General features: G+C 28.7%; 1 protein-coding gene across 2 annotated transcripts in view; it reads left to right on the top strand.

The window, feature by feature from the left end:
* The window catches only part of LOC107450043 (uncharacterized), a 37193-nt gene that overhangs the window by 6242 nt on the left and 13314 nt on the right, over positions 1 to 17637 (top strand). For both annotated transcript variants that reach the window (XM_043049816.3, XM_043049817.3), the window contains exons 4-11: positions 4810 to 4981; positions 5942 to 6071; positions 7353 to 7507; positions 9021 to 9098; positions 11629 to 11781; positions 14041 to 14121; positions 16805 to 16956; positions 17048 to 17117. In XM_043049816.3, coding sequence (XP_042905750.2) covers positions 4810 to 4981; positions 5942 to 6071; positions 7353 to 7507; positions 9021 to 9098; positions 11629 to 11781; positions 14041 to 14121; positions 16805 to 16956; positions 17048 to 17117 — 991 coding nt within the window. The remainder of the gene's footprint in view (positions 1 to 4809; positions 4982 to 5941; positions 6072 to 7352; positions 7508 to 9020; positions 9099 to 11628; positions 11782 to 14040; positions 14122 to 16804; positions 16957 to 17047; positions 17118 to 17637) is intronic.

Raw genomic sequence — 17637 nt, 5'->3', positions numbered from 1 at the left:
ATTAACAGATTTAGGCAAAAACAATTAAACAATGAATATTGTTATTTTGCTTTTCAAAAATAGATATAGATTTAGAGATGCCAACTTGCTCTGCTTTGTGAAAAGCATTTTTCCAGTAGTAGCAAAATTTTGTCTAATTATTTGGCTCTTCTTTTAATAAATTTAAAAAAAAACTGATTTTACCTACCACGACATAAAAATAATTTGATCATTCATATAGAATGCTACTTTGCTCTTATTATCTCATAGTGTGGCTTTTAAAATGTTTTCAAAAATTTTAAATAGTTCAGAAAAATTTAGTTATTAATACTTTACCGTTTAATAAAGAATTTTCCAAAAAATGAAGCAGTTGGCATGTCTGCAAACTCTAAGAAAATTTTTTTCAGTTAAGCTTATCATTTTATACAATATTACCTTTTTTATTATTTTCATAGTTCTTTAAAATGCTATTAAGCTTATAATTAATCAATTAGAGCTTATCCTTATTTTAAAATTACAAATAATATCATTCTTTCAAATTATGAATAATAGCATTCTTTTATTTTAAAATCTTTCAAGAACGCCACAAAATACACTGCTTATGCTATGTTTTAAGATTTTTTAAGTAACATTCAATTAATTTATGAATCTTGTTCAAAAAGTACTATATTTTAAAATTTCTAACTAATTTAAACCTTTTATTGATAGGTTTTCAAAGTGATATCTAATAAGTTTAAATAAGTTAAGTAGGCAATTTGTTTCCCTAAGCTTTTAGTAAATTTTTTTATTTAGTCGCAATTATATTTGGTAATTCTGTGTCAATGTATAATAAAAAACCGTTAAATAAATTCAGATAAACTTTTAGGATTTTAAATAACAGTTATGAACTAAAAAAAAGTTAAAGAAAAATAGTATTTTTTTTATCAATTTGATGTATATTATTTTCAAATACTTAATTTAAGTATTTATTTCACATTCAAATAAAAAAATAATTCTTCATTTTGCTTTGATTTCAAGCACAAATTTCTGTTATGTACCGTACAAAATAGTACTTACATTTTTTTTTTAAATTAAGAATATTTGCAAAATTCAATTTCTTTCTTCGTTTCAGTCAAAAATTACTGCTATTCAAACCAGTGCAAACTAGCACTGATTAACGTTTTGTTAAGAAACTCTGCAAAATCAATTTGAAATTTACAAATGCAGTTTTTGACATTGTTTCAGTTAAAATTATTGTTACTCAAGCCAATGCAAACTGACCATAATTAGTAGTGTACTAAGTAGTTTTGCTTAATTGATTTCCAGTTTACAAAACTCAATTTCTTTCTTTTATTCAGTCTTAAATTATTGTTTAAGCCAGTGGTAACTAACATTGATTAGCAGTAAGTTGAGAAATTCTGCTAAACTAATTTCAAATTTATAAAATTCAATTTCTTCCTTTTTATCAGAACTCTATCCAACTAACACTGATTAGTTGGTTAAGAAATTTTGTTTAATTAATTTAAAAATGATTAATTTCCGTTTCCAACAAATAAAATCTAGATTATTAATTTATAATGTTGATAAAAAAATTTTTTTTAGAGCTTTGCATGTGTATATTTATTTTAAATTAAATTACTTTTCAAAAATTAGTAAAAATCAGTGACTCTGGAGTGTTTAAATGAGGTCCTGTTAACTATATACTTGTCCTTCAATTGTTTCTTTTCTCAAGCACTGAACCTTCATATAAATAGAACAATATTGGGAAAGATTCTATTATGTTGCACCTGTGCATCTTCTTACCTCTTGAGTAACTCTTTTCAAGAAAGAAGTTTCTTTTTCAACACCTTCTTTTTTACCCTATTCTCATCATGATGGCTTTCTGCCAAATGGATTCACCTGTCTTAAATAAGAACTATTTGTGAAGGTGGTGTAATTCATATATCTTAATGTTATATGAAGTACCTTAAGAGCAGAGTTTAAAATACTAGAAAAATAAAGATGATAGATTGCTGGAAAAAATCTTTAGCTTGCAGTTTTAGAGATTAAAGCAAAAAGCTTTTGTGTAATTTTTTCTTTTACTTCATTTTATCTATTTATTGTGTAAAAGGCACAATTAATTTTTTAATAAAATAATAATATGCAAATAATTTATCCAAATTAACTCATGTTTAATCCCACAAAAGATTTTTCTTTTTTAATATATTTCTAATTATTAATTTTTTTTCAAAAGGTTTAATCAAATAAAAAAAATTCTTGAATAAATCTTGAAGTTTTATAAAAAGACAATTTTTTTTTATCTATTTATCTTGTAAAAGTAAATATAATTTATTTGTACTGAAAATTATTTGAATTTACTCATGTTTTATCCTAAGAAAGTTTTTTTTAATAAATTGTTTTTTTCAATATAATTTTTGAAATTAAAATTTTTCTAAAAAATTTTATCAAATTAACAAAATTTTTAACCAAATATTTAAAAGTTTTAAAAAAAATGTTGAGTGAAATATAAGTGCACTGAGTTGATATATTTTTATCTTTTAAAATTTTTTTTTCTCTAAAATAAAAGAAATTCTGAAAAATTTTAATGGAATCTGCTTGGAAAAGTCCAGTTTCATCTGTTAGACTTTATAAATTTATTTTGATTTTATAAAACTTTCTAAGAAAAAGTTAATTTAAACTTTTTTGTATTAACCTTATAAGAAATTGATTTTTTTGTCAAAGATTGCTCTAAAAAGTTTTAAGACAATTTTGGAAAGCTCTTAATTATGCGAATTTATAGATTAATCTAATATTTATTCATTAATTACTTGCTTTAAAAAATAATTCTTAGTTATTTGTACTAAGTTGATAAAAAATTTTAAGTTTTCTCTAAAAAAAACAGTGAAGTTTTTTTTGTTGTATAGAAATAAAAAATAAATTAATTAAATACTAAATATTTTAATAAGTTAGAACAAGCCTACTTTTAGTTGAACTCGTTAAAAGCAGGCAAATATTGTAGTACTTTCACGCTTGATAAAAGCAGGTTTGACTGCATAATTATGTAATTTAAATTTTTTAGTGGTGTCTAAATTAACATTTTTAACCAAGTATAAAATAGTAGCATTGAAAAATCTGTGCCAAAAACTGGAAAAATTGCATTTTTGTATTGGTATTATATATTATTGCTCATAGTCTTTGTTTTCATTGTTTTAAGCATATGATTGCAGGAAGTTTTTATGGTCAAATATTGAATTCTGCTTTTCTTATGCAATTTAACATAATTTAAAAAATAAAATGTTGTTAAAATATTGGTTTTATGACATCAAAATGTTTTAAAGACTGTAAACAAAAGATCTAAAGCTCTACAGATAAAAGTTGCTTTAAGAAAGACATTCTGATAATTCTTAAAAATATCTTTCCCTACCAGTAAATCTCACTTCAAAAGATTTACACAAAATTAACTCTTAAGTTAATGATCAGAAAGAAAGGAAGTTGACAAAATGAAAAGGTAGAGGATAAATTTTCTACTTCTTTTACTCAGCTATATAGCAGTCACATTTATCATATTCATCTATTAATAGACAAAATATGATTATTTAGAACAAGAAAGGAGTTATATTTGAGCTATCAAGGCTCACATATCTGCATCCAACAGAAATGTAAATTTGTAAATTTCTTCTCTTCCATGTTAAGAGGACATTATACCCTTTATTTCAAATTCTATTTCTCCTTCATCGGTATTCTAAAGTTCAGATGAACCTAGAAAAGACCATGAGGTTTCAAAAGCGAAAAATAAAATTCTAATTGTCTAAATGCAAAGAAATTATGGCAGAATTATGCAGTGGTGGAGCTATCCTGCAGTCCTTTGTTTGTATTTTTATGTTACAAAAACATTTTTTTGGCAGTTGAAACTTTGTTGTTTGACTGAACTCACTATTCTCTAAATTTAAAATCTTGAAATAACAATGGAAGTTAAAGAGAATTCACCATGAAAGTTTTTTCCTGTGGTATAGCATCCTCTTAATCAAAGAATATACATAGAATACGAGGGCTATCTTTCACAGACATAATGTAAACCAGCCCTCCAAGGCTTGGTGCGGTCCCTGCGTATAAATAAAAATTGAGCATTTAGGGGCTCACCAGCAGAGGTTTTTTTTAATGGGTTTTCATGATCGTCTGCTCTTAACCAACCACTACTGGGGTTAAAAAAAGAGATAAAAAGTTCTTTCTTTTTATTTATTGTTATTTTGTTCTGCATTTTTGTACTATTTATAAACTGTACTGTACTATTAATTTAAATAATTCTTTCATAATACATTTATGTCATCCATGTTGATTAAATCTACTAACATATTTTGAGGTAAGAAGAAAGGATAAAATGGCAGTTCGCGAGAGGCAGCATACACAACCACACATGTAGTGTTGTTCAACAATCAGTTCACAGGTGACATACCTTTTGACAGTCACCTTGGTTCTGATGTGCATGCACTGGATCTTAGTACAGATGATGCTCTGCTATACCTGAATCTGTTGTTTGCCCTATAAGTTGTTTTCTAATATGGCATACCACACTCAGCTGTTCTCCATAGTTCTTAGTTAAGTATTCAAAGAGCTGGACTTATCAATATTCTATGCTCTCAGTATGGGGGGATAAAATTTTTCTTTATAAAGTTTGGTTCAATTTTGTCTGCAAAACAAAATCTATGGCACGCTCCGCAGTGTTGTGTTAATTTTTTAAGCAATTGTTTTGCAATCATAACTTATTTTCGTATTGCGCTTCAGACTTTTGGCATATATGGTCTGCTCTAAACGAAATCTTTGCTTATTCATTTTTTTTGGGTTAACTGAAAATGCTTTTTTTTTTACATCTAGGTACTTTGAGAAGGTCTCCTTGTACTGTAAAGCTTATGGGGACTTGATTCCTGTGTCGTTCATTTTGGGTTTTTATGTATCAATTGTTGTCAAAAGATGGTGGGATTCTTTCAATTGCATTCCATGGCCAGATACTTTAGCATTTTTTGTAAGTGCCTACATACATGGACAGGTAATATTTATTTCTTTTACTTTGCATACTTTACACCAAATTATGAAACATAACTCAATGCTATTCGTTCGCTTACAAGGTTTTTTTCCTCACAACTCGAATTTAACTGTTGTAAGAATGAGACCTAAAAGGGTAATTTTAAATTGTGCTTTTAATAATAATTGTTTAATTAACACAAATTATGTGAACTCTTCTTCACAATTGCTCTTAATACATGTCTATCACAATATCATAAAATGGCATGTCTGCGGCACTATAGCAATTTTTGTGCTTAAAATTTCTAGTCATTTCGGAAAATATCAAGAATAAATTCATATAATTACTTTGTAACTAAGTTTTATTTTTATAAAAATACAAAATGATTCTTAAAATTTTTTACATATAACTAACTTTTCGACACTACTTAAATAATTACTACCTAACAAAATGAATAATAACTATAGCATTGCAAATAGATAGAAAAATACCCAAGTTTATATTATGCTTGGATTACAGCATATTGTCAATATCAAGGAAATATATGGAGAGATTACATATTTGATAATATTTTTTAAGTTCTTTTTAAAGTGTTATTACCTTATTGAAGGAATAATAATTCACTTCCTCTAGTTCTTCTGTTTATATTATGTTTTGTTTCAAACTTAAGTTTTTTCAAGGTTCAATACTTCTAAAATAGTTGTACGAATTTGAAAACATTTGTTCACAAAAAATAAATGTTTAATTCCTTTTAAATTCTATCATTATTAAGGCAAAATTGGCTATAAATTTCCTCAGAATATTGTCAAAGGTTTTCGATCAGCACCAAATATTGCTTGATAATTTCTTTTTTTCCCTGTATTATGTTATAATTTAAGATAATTTTGTACTGTTTATTAAGCTGTTTTTGACTGATACCAAATATAAGTTAGGCAATGATAACTAATAGTACACACTTATTAAAAGTTTTACTTTATATTGTAGGATGAAAGAGGACGTTTAATGAGGAGAACTATGATGAGATATGCTAATTTGGCATTTGTGATTACATTGTCTTGCATTAGTCCATGTGTTAAAAAAAGATTTCCTACTATGGACCACTTAGTTGATGCAGGTAAAATTCCTAATTGTGATTTTTATCTTAGACCTGATCAGTCTACAAGTACTGTCGTGCTAACACTTTAGATTTTTTAGTTATCTATTGATTTTTTTAAAAATTTCTTTTGATTTAAATAAAAAAAATTCTATATTCGCATCAAAGATAAGCTCAAAGTATTACTTAGGTTATGCCAGCTTGTTCACTAATTTCTAATAGTTTTAACTAAAAATGCTTATTACCACTAAATTTAGCGCTTCTTTAAAGCTGAAAACAACTCATGTAGAATATACTTGATTTAAATATAACACTTTCATTAAATAATAGTTAAATATAAATCTATATTCAGTATTGATATTATTTACAATTCACTAGAATCTGCCTTTTTTTATACGATTTTCAGATCGATAAGAAATTAATTTATGCACCTGAACCTTTGCAATATCCATTGCATAATTCTAACATCCATTCTAAAAAGTATAAAAATGGAGCAATATTATTCAGTATTGTTCAGTAGTGAAATGTACTATGACTGATTTGGACAAAAAAAAACTTGTGATAAAGTCCTTTATTTACTTAATTATTAAAAACGTACGAAACTTTGTGTCATTAAATAATGTCTATTTTACACTTTGACAAATATTTTTTTAGTATTCAACATTATTTTCTAATTTTTTTATACAATTTTAATTTTGTACATGCACCACATTATGAAATTTTAATCGAAGTACAAAATTTAATACTTTGTTTTAAAACCAGTTTAAAGTTAAGGAATCGATAAAAAAAAATATGAAAGACTTACTTGCAAAATTGATTGAGATAGAAAGCTGAGAATAGATTAATAAAATTGGAGAATCATAAAATGGCATCCCTGGACAGTGACGATGATAGTGGTGATGATCAACTTCAAATAATTTACATGTTGTCAACTAGGTAGTAATAATAAACACAAAGTCCTGTGACAGAGACAGACAAGTTTCAATGGAGTATTTTGTTCTGTTTCAATGTTATATGGAAATAATATTAGTGAGGCTTCAAAGTCCCATCGGTAGATAAAGAGTTTTAAACACTAGAATAAAATGTTTTATTCAAGCATGTATACATAAATACCTGCTAATATATTCAATAATGGATAAACTAGTACTACAAAACATTTGTGGAAGAAAAAAAAAGTTTAAATGCTATTTATATGTAGTTTTGATGCCTGGTGACTTCATAATTTCTCATCTCAAAAGTTTTACATATTTCACCTTTTCATGCTTGATTAAATAATTTAGTGATCCTACTTTTTTCCAATAGGTATATTGTTGCCAAATGAAAAGAAAATTATGGAACAGTTAAAGACTTCTCACACAACATATTGGATGCCTCTAGTATGGGCATCTAGTATTGCCATTAGAGCTCGAAAAGAAGGTCGTGTGCGAGATGATTTTGCTTTGAATACTTTGGTTGAAGTATGTGTTGTATTGTTCCTTGTGTGTGGGTATATGCATCAGAACTTCGATCAATCTTTCTCATTTGCCCATTCTGTTAACGATGAATGCGGGTTAACATAAAATATCAAATAATGGTTTGAAAATGCATAAAAAGTAAATAAAGAAGTAATAGGCTTGAAAATGAATAACTTTACAAGTGTATGACAAGTTTAAATTTTAATCAATTACGTAGATAATGCAAAATAACGATGAAATGAACACTTTATTTAAAATATTTCATAATTTTGGTTTGAATGCACTTTTTTCTTGTCCGAATAAGAAATAAATTTTCGACGTTTATAACAGATCGATGTTTGTTCCCAGAATGTTTAAGTTAAAACAGATTGTTGCAAAGGCTTCTAAGCCATTTACAAACTTTGGCACTGGTTGTGGTTGTGTTTCATTGGTATCACTTTGTACCTTTTCAGTTTTTACAACCGTTTCTTTAACCGTCAACACGACACATATCAAACATTTTTATCAATCAATGCATAACGTCCTGTTTAAGGCGTTCAGACAAGCTGTAATAACTCCTCATTTTCTTCTTCATCATTAGCTTCAGGAGTTACGATTTTTCTTCTCAAAGCCAAATAACTTTGATATTTTATGTCGACAGAATTTCTAAACTATAGATACGGAAATTCGCTAGTTTAAAAAATGACTTAAACTTGTGTTATTAGCATAACAAGAATAGTATTTGTGACTGGACCGTTATAACAAAACAATATGCACGGGAAAATGAAAGATGCAGGAATGCTGAATGATCGAGGTTCGACTGTATATGTATATATATATACCATTTGTATTATTTCATATTTTTATTTATTTATTGCAACTTAATAAGAATATTAAAAATATATTTTATTTCCTTTTTTTTTGAAAATTATTATTAAATTATTATTTACGAGCAGTTTAAATTAAATATTTAAATGGACTAACATTCTATATTTTTAATTAGTAATTGTTTAAATGAATCATTTCCAGTGGCTTGCAGAGGTGTGTGGTTACTAAATTTTTAATTAATACTTCCCTTAAATGTATTATCTGGATGTGCTTATTAACACAAAGGGGAAAAACTTTAGAACAATATTTGTAAAAGCCTAAATTCCTATGTAAAATTCATTTTATTGTAAAAGTACGTTGAAATTATTCCATGTTTTTCAAAAATTTATTCTTTACAAAATATATTCTTCATTTTTTTTCGTTGAAAATCAAATTATATAAATAAATTTTGATGATATAAATCTTTTTATCAAACCTTTTGAAAAATCTTAGTTTCTCTAAACATTTTGCTTAAGCAAAGTATTTGCCTAATAAACAATTTAATTTCCCAATAAAAATAATACAAGTAATATAATAACAATATTATATTGTTTTGTCATTCAAATTGCACCTAATGACTGGGTGCCTGTAGCCACCTTTCTGCACGCCACTGATCGTTTCCTGAAAAGCTATATTTTCTATGCATATAACAGTATTTTGTTTTTTGTAGGCAATGGCAAATTACAGGGCACTTTGTGGAGGTTTATTCAACTATGATTGGATTAGTATACCACTCGTCTATACCCAGGTACTTCACATAGAGGATGTTTTATAATCATCTCCTTAGTATATACAGTAGGGAACCGATTATCCGGAATGATCGGGACCATCGCTATTCCGGATAACTGATTTTTCCGGTTTTCTGAATCGCTACAAAAAGCCGTTTTTTTATTGTTAAACCCAACTAAAAAAATTTTTTTCTTGGAAATAATCTTAAGAAGAAGAAAAAACGATGGAGTAATACACTAATGATTATTTCCAAAATGATGGTAAGGTAAACATCTTTCAAAAAAGAAAGAAAAATCCTAAAATCTTATGAGGAAAAAAAATTTTTTTTTTAAAAATGGAGGGAAAATTTATCGAATTTCATTCCGGTTTTTTGGTTTTCCGGTTTTCTGATTTCCGGATAACGGGTTCTGTACTGTATATATTAAAAATATTTGCGAACAAAAAGTAAAAATAAGGGTTTCAAATTAATATATTAGCTGAGAAAAAGATAAACGTTATCAACGTTAGCTTGTCTATACTCAGGTACTTTACATAGAGGATGTTTTATAATCATCTCCTTAGAATATGTATTAAAAATATTTGCTAACAAAAAGTAAAAATAATGGTCTGAAATTAATATATTAGCAGAGAAAAAGATAAACGTTATCAAAGTATAAAAAATAACAATTGCGAAAGATTATATAAATGTTTAAAAATCATTTTATTGTCCCATAAAATGTGGAAATGATCCTAATAATTGTCTTTCACATCTTTTTAACTCTCTTTGTAAAGTCTGGTTTCGGCATTTTAAATATTGGTTTCCACAATATTTCATCATTTTCCTTTTTTTTTAAAAATTATGTATGTATCTTATTTTTTCCATTGCTGACAAGGATTCTAAAAATGTATATTAAGAGTGATTATAAACCACACTATGCCTATACAAAATATTGTGAATTTTTTAAATTAAATTTTTTAATATTACTAAATGCTATAATAAAGCTCTTTACAAATTTGTTTCAATAAGGTGTAGTGCTGCAAATTTTTTAAAAAAAAAAACAAACAAACCACCTTGAATAATTTTTGATTTAATGATAGGATCTTTAATGTTCTAGGACTCAATCTTAATGGTACAAGCGGGGTGGCCTCAAATATGCTAATTGATTAGTGTCGACGATATTTTAAGTAACGAAATCAGACACAAGAACTTACTTTCTCTGAATAAACAAAAAATTTTTTTTGACGGATTCGGATTTCTAAACCAAAAAATATAGGGGGTAGCTGCAATTTGGGAAATTTGGTCCCAATTAGTTCGATCAGGAGAGCGGTAAAAAATTTGGATCCTTTTACGTTAATTTTACCTTTTGCATATTTCGCCATATCTGAAGAACTTTTTAAACGAATTGAAAAATGTTTGTACACAATTGTAAAATTTGTTCACTCAAAGATAATTCCATGCAAAAAATGACTTTTAGTAAATATTTTTTTTATTAATTTATTTAATAATGATCTGAAAAATTTGAATTGTACAGTATACAATTTTGTACATATTTTTAAAGAATGAAATTTTGCATGGCAAATTTCAGGGAAAGCAATTGAGTAATTCCTGAGATATCAAATTTTAAAAATGTCTTTTTTAAAATTCTATGTATTATTCTGGGAAAGTACGTTTTTGTGTATAATTTTATAATTTAAAATATTATCTGGACTAATTATGTAGCATATTAGAGGTCATCTCTCTGAGCTATTAATATTGAATGCTAGAGCATGAAAAACTGATTATAAAACTGAAAAAAATTACCCTGATAAGTTATTCAGGGTAATTTTTTTCCCAATATACCATTAAGAATATTTCGCATATTTTATTTATGTCCAAGGGCCAAGTCATGTAATAAACTGAGATGTTGTTATTACTAAAACCCATTTATAAAAACTACTTATTTGAAAAATTCATAAAATATTTTGCGAAAACACAAAACATTAAAGAACTTATAAAGTTTCAAATTGCCATTCCATGAAAAAAAGTTCGTACAAATTCGTTTATTGAAATGTTCTCTTAATATAAACAAATTAAATAAATAATTAAACTTGACACTTTTTTCCAGACCCTGTATATGCCTATTTTTAAGTCAGTTTCAAGTTACTTTGAAAAAAAAAGTGCTCCTTTTTTATCAACTTAGACTTTGAGCTGCTATTGATAAATATTAAAGAGATGAATATTTATAAATAATGTATGAAAGTTTGATATAAAAAAATTAAACTAGTTTCTGTCAGCTTATAGAATTTTAAACGAAGCGAATATTTAAAAAAAATTATGTCTAATTTACTTTGAAAGAAACTGTGAGCTTATGAATTAGAAGTAACTTATTGATTAATAAATTATTCTGAGAACTGTGGAAAAGGTGTTTTAATGAAAAAACATAAGCTAAACCTGAGATTATAATTTGATTAAGATCAAATCTATTTTATTTTTAGGTTTTATTTCAAAATTAGATATATCTTATAACTGTTACAATATTCAAATATGTATTTTAAATGAGTTATAGTGGTTTTTCTTTCCTCAATATTAGGTTGTTACACTGGTCGTGTATACATTTTTCTTATCTACCCTCATGGGAAGACAATACTTGGACCCTGCTCAAGGTCATCCTGGTTACGATGTTGATTTGTATATCCCTGTTTTTAATTTTCTTCAGTTTTTCTTCTACATGGGCTGGTTAAAAGTAAGTTATTTTACTTGTACAAGGAACATATAATTGTTTTACTTCTTATATATTATTTTTAGGTTGCTTTATCATTTTAAGCAATCTCAAAAGATTATAAACTTAGTCTAGAATGGAGGTACTTTCTTTGTTGTTACCAGTTCACATTCACAAAACTTTGTTATTGGCAGCTTTGAATTAATAGAGAACATCTTTCATTCCTTTTTTAGAATATAAAGAGTTGGCAATCTGATTTTACTAGAAGTTATAAACACACTTCTCCCCCCATCTGACTCACTAGGTGTCAGCACTTGGCTACATTTTAGCTAACCAGTTCCTTCTGGCGATATAATAAGGACTAACTGTAGGCAAAGAATATGTAAGGGTGATAAAAAAAAGGCAAGCTTTGATAGGCAACATCTAAACAAATGTCAGATGGGACCTATTACCTCTATTGTGGTCAAAAACAGACTCTCCTCACACTGAAATTTCCTTTCCTCTCCACCTAAACCCCTTTCCCAGGTATCTCCATCAGGGCTCTTTCTTCTGCATATGGACCTTAAAACTGAAATTTTAATTCTTGTTTTACATTCAGAATTGAACTCGTCGCTATTAAAATGTGCCTGGGCTATATTGAAAGCATTGTTGAGTCGTATTCTGTGGATATATAGATTCTAACTGACAGTGGATTCTCAGTTCAGAAACTAAGTAGTTGGACAGTTGTTGGAGACTGGGCTGGCATGTCCATTCTACACTTCTGGGCTGTCAGTTGATTTGGATGTGTATATTTGATGGATTCTTTCTCATGTCAGTATTTGGGATAATAAAGTAGTGTATTAGTGCCTTTCTCATGATAGAGTAATTTGAAACGAATATTTTAGATTCTGTATATTTTATGGCACATTGCTGGTTTCAAGTTCAAATAGTTTATCTTTCATGAGTGAAGTTGTTTTTTGCCCTTTGACATGCAAGAAATTAATGCTCATAATAGTGGAAGGTTGATAATGTAGGTGGATTTCTTGCTGAAGGTCGCCACGCACCTTCATGTCTTTGAGAAAAATAGTTTGCCTGGTTTGAGGTGTAGAAGTCGGACCTTAACCCTATAGAGGGTCTGTGAAGGTTTGGGAAGGGTAATTGAAATTCTCTATCCCTCCCTTAAAACAATGTAGGAAAAAAAAGCATAGTTACCTGTATTATTACCAATATGAAATCATATTGTAAAATATGTATATAAAAGGCCATACTAACTACTTACCTATTTTCTTTTGTTTGATTCTGTGACCGTAGTTTCATAAATTTTAACTCCAATAAGTGTTACTTAAGATAATTTGTATGTATTATGACTGTTAAATGGTTATTTTATTTGTAGGAGTAAGGCGACAATGGTTGCCAAATGTTCCACAAATGTTGCTAAAATCATACACATGGAGAACAAATTTGTTTCCTTAGAAATATGTTTAGAATTTACAAAATACTACCGAAAAATAGTTTTTTGCATTGAATTCCATGCATTAAAAAGTTGCTGTACTAATTTTATTGTTCAATTTAATTGGTATGGAATTGTAATGTGTTTTATTCAAATGAATTTAACTGAAAGTGTCTGGTGCAAAAAATTTTAAATTATATCTTGAAATTTCAAATTTTCATGTTGTACTATGCTTTGCATTCATGTACTGACAGTATAATTTTTCATCCATAAGATAGTATTTTTACTCTAGTAGAATTGACTTCATTTAAAATTTTTTAGTTCTAGATAATTTATTTTTAATGCAATATTTTGTTAGTTCTTACTTTCTCTGTTTTCCTCATTTATTTGTTTCATCTCAACTTTTTTATCTCTATGTTTAATCAATTTACAATTACTAATTTAGCTTTTTTTTTTACTTAATTTCATTAAAAAATATCATAATGGGATAATAACCTAATTGGTTTCGATGGCAATAAATAATTTTTGATGTGTAGCATAAAATGAACTATGTAATAGTAGAATTAAATTTTTTTCTTCTTCTCAATTTTGTCAACCACATTAAGTTTTTCAACCACTAAAGGACTACCAAGGTGGTGCTATTGGACCACAAAATTTTTATTGCTGGTGTTAATCCCATTTCTTGTATTACATCAACATATGTTCGTACTAAATTTCTACAAAATCAGTCCTCTAGTTATGAAGGTAATTGAACATATCTGAAAGTTCCCTAAATTTTGAACATTTTTTCCCTTCAAGACAGATGTTTTTTTTTTTAAATCAAAAACTAAATCTGTTATTTTCTGGTTTTTCAGGTAGCTGAAACCTTAGTTAATCCATTTGGAGAAGATGATGATGATTTTGAAGTAAATTGGGTCATAGATCGTGATATTCAGGTAATAATATCAGTTCAGATTTTCATTTATATACATAATTGCATTTAAATGAAATTAACTGGGTCATATATCCTGATTTTAATAATTTTTTGTATACTTTTATTTTAAAAAATTTATTATTATATTTCTGTCGACTTAAATAGCATTCTGACATTAATAGAAAACAAATTCTGGTTTTAATTTTCTCTCATATTTTTTTAGTCTCACTGTTTTAAGTTTTTTTTAAAAAAATTTCATTTGTTTGTAGAAAAAACAATTCATGAAATTAAATTTCATTTTTTAACATTTTTTAATTTTAACACATTTTTTTAACACTTTTTAAGAAAATGCTAATTGTGTAAAATTTTTCACCTTAAGGAAAATTATTATGATCAATAAATAATTCATTTTTATATACTTTAATGTAATGAGCCCAGTTATGGTACCGGACAAAAAATTAGTCTTGCTTGCACACTGCGTCAACGTGATCACAGGCAAGTAGCTATCAGTGAGATATTTTTGTTTGAAGCTGAAATTGTGTGTAAATATGGATAAGTGTAAGGATGTGATCGAGTGGCAAGAGAGGCATTTGTGTTTGACCATGCCCATGTTCATATGGTGAATGAAGCTGCTGGATTTGTTAGTGTTTCGATGCGGACTGTTCAGCTTGTCTTGAAGCAGTGGTGTAATACACATGGTCACGAAGGACAACGTCAGAATTGTGATTGGAAAAAGATCCTTCATGAAAGGAGCCGGAGACGTGCTTTCTGACTTGTCAATCAAAATCACTTCCAAACCTGTCTGTAATTGCTCCAGTTAGTAAATGAAGGTCCATCCCAAGCTGGAAGAAAGAGAACATTGCGACTGGAACTGCATGCAATGAATATTTGGAGTCGAACATCTCGTAAGAGGCCATTGCTCACACAAGCACATAAATCTGCGCGACTTCAGTGGGTAAAAGTCACCGAATGTGGACAGTTGCTGACTTGTAGAATGTAATATGGTCTGACGATTCACATTTTTGCTTTTATTAAAAAGACACATGTCGTCAAGCGCAGCGAAGAGTAGATGAAGCCCTTCATCCTGACTGTGTGCTAGGTCAGGTTCAAGCCGAAAATAGGTCTGTCATATTATAGGGGCGTTTTTATTATTATGGATTGGGCCCCCTCACTGAGGTGGCCACTGACATGAGCCAATATGTTTATTTGAACATTCTGGATGATTAGATGTTGAATTTCAGTCAAAATCTTTATGAAGAGTGTGTTGTTGATACCCCTATTTTTCAAGATGACAACAGCAAAGTTCATTGGGCTGGAAGAATATATGACTGATTTTATGAACATTTAGACACTCAATTACATCTCGGCTAGCCTGCAAAGTCACCTGACTTCAACCCCATTGAAAATTTGTGTAACATGTTGTAACAGCGGGTAAAACGCCGAAATCAGCATTCTGATTTGCGTGATCAAATCCTCAGCGAGTGGCTTAAACAAGTTTCGTCGTACATGCAACACCTTGTGGACTCACTTTCTAACCGATTCCAGGCGGTTATCGACTCCAAAGACGCTATTACTTGCTATTTAATGTTGTTTTTCATAATTTCTCCAAGGGTGACTAATTTTTTGTCTGGTGTGCTTATATATATATGCACATGCGCACTCACACACGCACATATATATATATATATCATAATTTTCAGAAAATAGTGACTTTTCCACACGCTAACATTTCTGCTATTTACATTGTGTACTGTAAACTTAGAGCTGTGATAGTGCCTGGTAGGTAGGGCATTGAGCCCATTTCCTAGATATCCTAAGTTTGATCTCTGACAGACGAAGACTCCACATTGTAATAAATGGGGACTGGTGCACATAAATCTGTCGGGTCACAAAGTCCTGCATGTTCCCATAACAAATCATACCTCTGGAGGTACTGAATTGGAGATTGTTTTTTCTCTAGTTCAGGTCAAGATTACAATCTATAGAGGAATGAATGGATCTGCCCTATAAACGGACTGTGACCTATGTGTGTGGAAAAAGTTTAATTCTCGTTCATAGATGGAGCCACTGGAAACAAAAAGCTCAACCCTTTTGCCTTAATGGCATACAGCATCAACAATTGTAAACGTGCTATGCAAGAATGAAGCATGAATAACAATGGTTTATTTGTAAATTCGTACATTGGCCGTATTTGAAGGCTTGAATCTTGCTTCATTTTAAGGTAGAATATGCCTAAAATTTTATTTCTTTTCCATCTTCAGCTACAAGACTCAACTGACAACAAAAAAGAGCGAGAAATCAGAATATCTCATCTATCCTCAACTGCATTAAGTCGATGCCTGCAACTTACACCTGTGCATAAAATTTACTCAAGCCTAAATATGCATGCTAATTTTTTTTTTCTGACGTAAAACGCAATATCTCTGTGCCCTGGCGAATGACCGCTGAATTACTGAAAGAAATATAAACAAAACTTCTAAAGCCAAATTATGATAAGTCAGTTGATCGACGCTTTGATACTCTGCATAGAGGACATTAGCTAAAGATGATTAAAACTTAATCTGACTGTTGTAAATGTTTCAAACTCGCAATAGTATTGAAAGTAGCATATTTTTTGTTAAAAAGGATTATTTAGTGGGAGGAAGGAACCTTAAAAAATTGAAATAATAAAAAAAAGGCTTAAGTGATCTTTCTTTTATAATTAGGTATCATACCTCATTGTTGATGAAATGCATCAAGAGCACCCTGAGCTAATTAAAGATCAGTATTGGGATGAAACGTTACCTGATCTTCCGTACACAGCTGCAGCTATGCCATTCTATAGTGAGCCACCCATGGGTTCAGCTGCCAATTTGGTGTAAGTGTTGAAATATTGCATATTATAGCAGATATAAAAAAATAAGATAATCAAAAGTAATTTTCTAATTAATCATCTTATAATTTTACAGTATACCTCCTCATGAAGCTGAATTTGTGCCTTTGGAAACATTAGATGAAGATGAACTTGAAGATATTAAGGTATGTTTTTGCTATATTCTTGTTGTCTATGATACTTTTTTTTTATGACAGTGAAAAATCAATGTAACGAGTATGACATATTATGAAAAATCCACTTTACAAATTTTCCTGTCATCCTCAAAATGCTAACATAAAAATACCAAATTTGTCTGTTAATAACAAGCTGAAAATAAGACATAGCGACAAACTTCTTGACATAGTCACCATTACCGTTATAACATTTCTCAAGTCGGGACACCGGTTTTTGGATCCTCTTATTTAAAGAACTCTACCGTCTGCTCCTTAAACTATTTAGTAACAGTTTTTTTTAAACATGTCATCATTTTCAAACCGTTTTCCAATAAGAAACTTCTTAAGTTTTGGAAACAGATGAAAGTCTGATGAAGTAAAGTCAGGGCTGTATTGTGGATGAACCAGTAATTAACACTCATGGCAGTATGTCATCCAGAACTTTATTCATTATGAACATTTGTTATTCCTTTATTAAAAAGCCTATGCCATTTATACACATTTCTATTAT

Source organism: Parasteatoda tepidariorum, chromosome 9 (assembly GCF_982258835.1).
Source record: "Parasteatoda tepidariorum strain Cologne lab strain chromosome 9, Ptep-v5.0, whole genome shotgun sequence".
In the NCBI taxonomy this organism is placed as follows: Eukaryota; Metazoa; Arthropoda; class Arachnida; order Araneae; family Theridiidae; genus Parasteatoda; species Parasteatoda tepidariorum.
The sequence above is the reverse complement of the archived record's forward strand: the minus strand, read 5'-3'. Positions and strand labels throughout refer to the sequence as shown.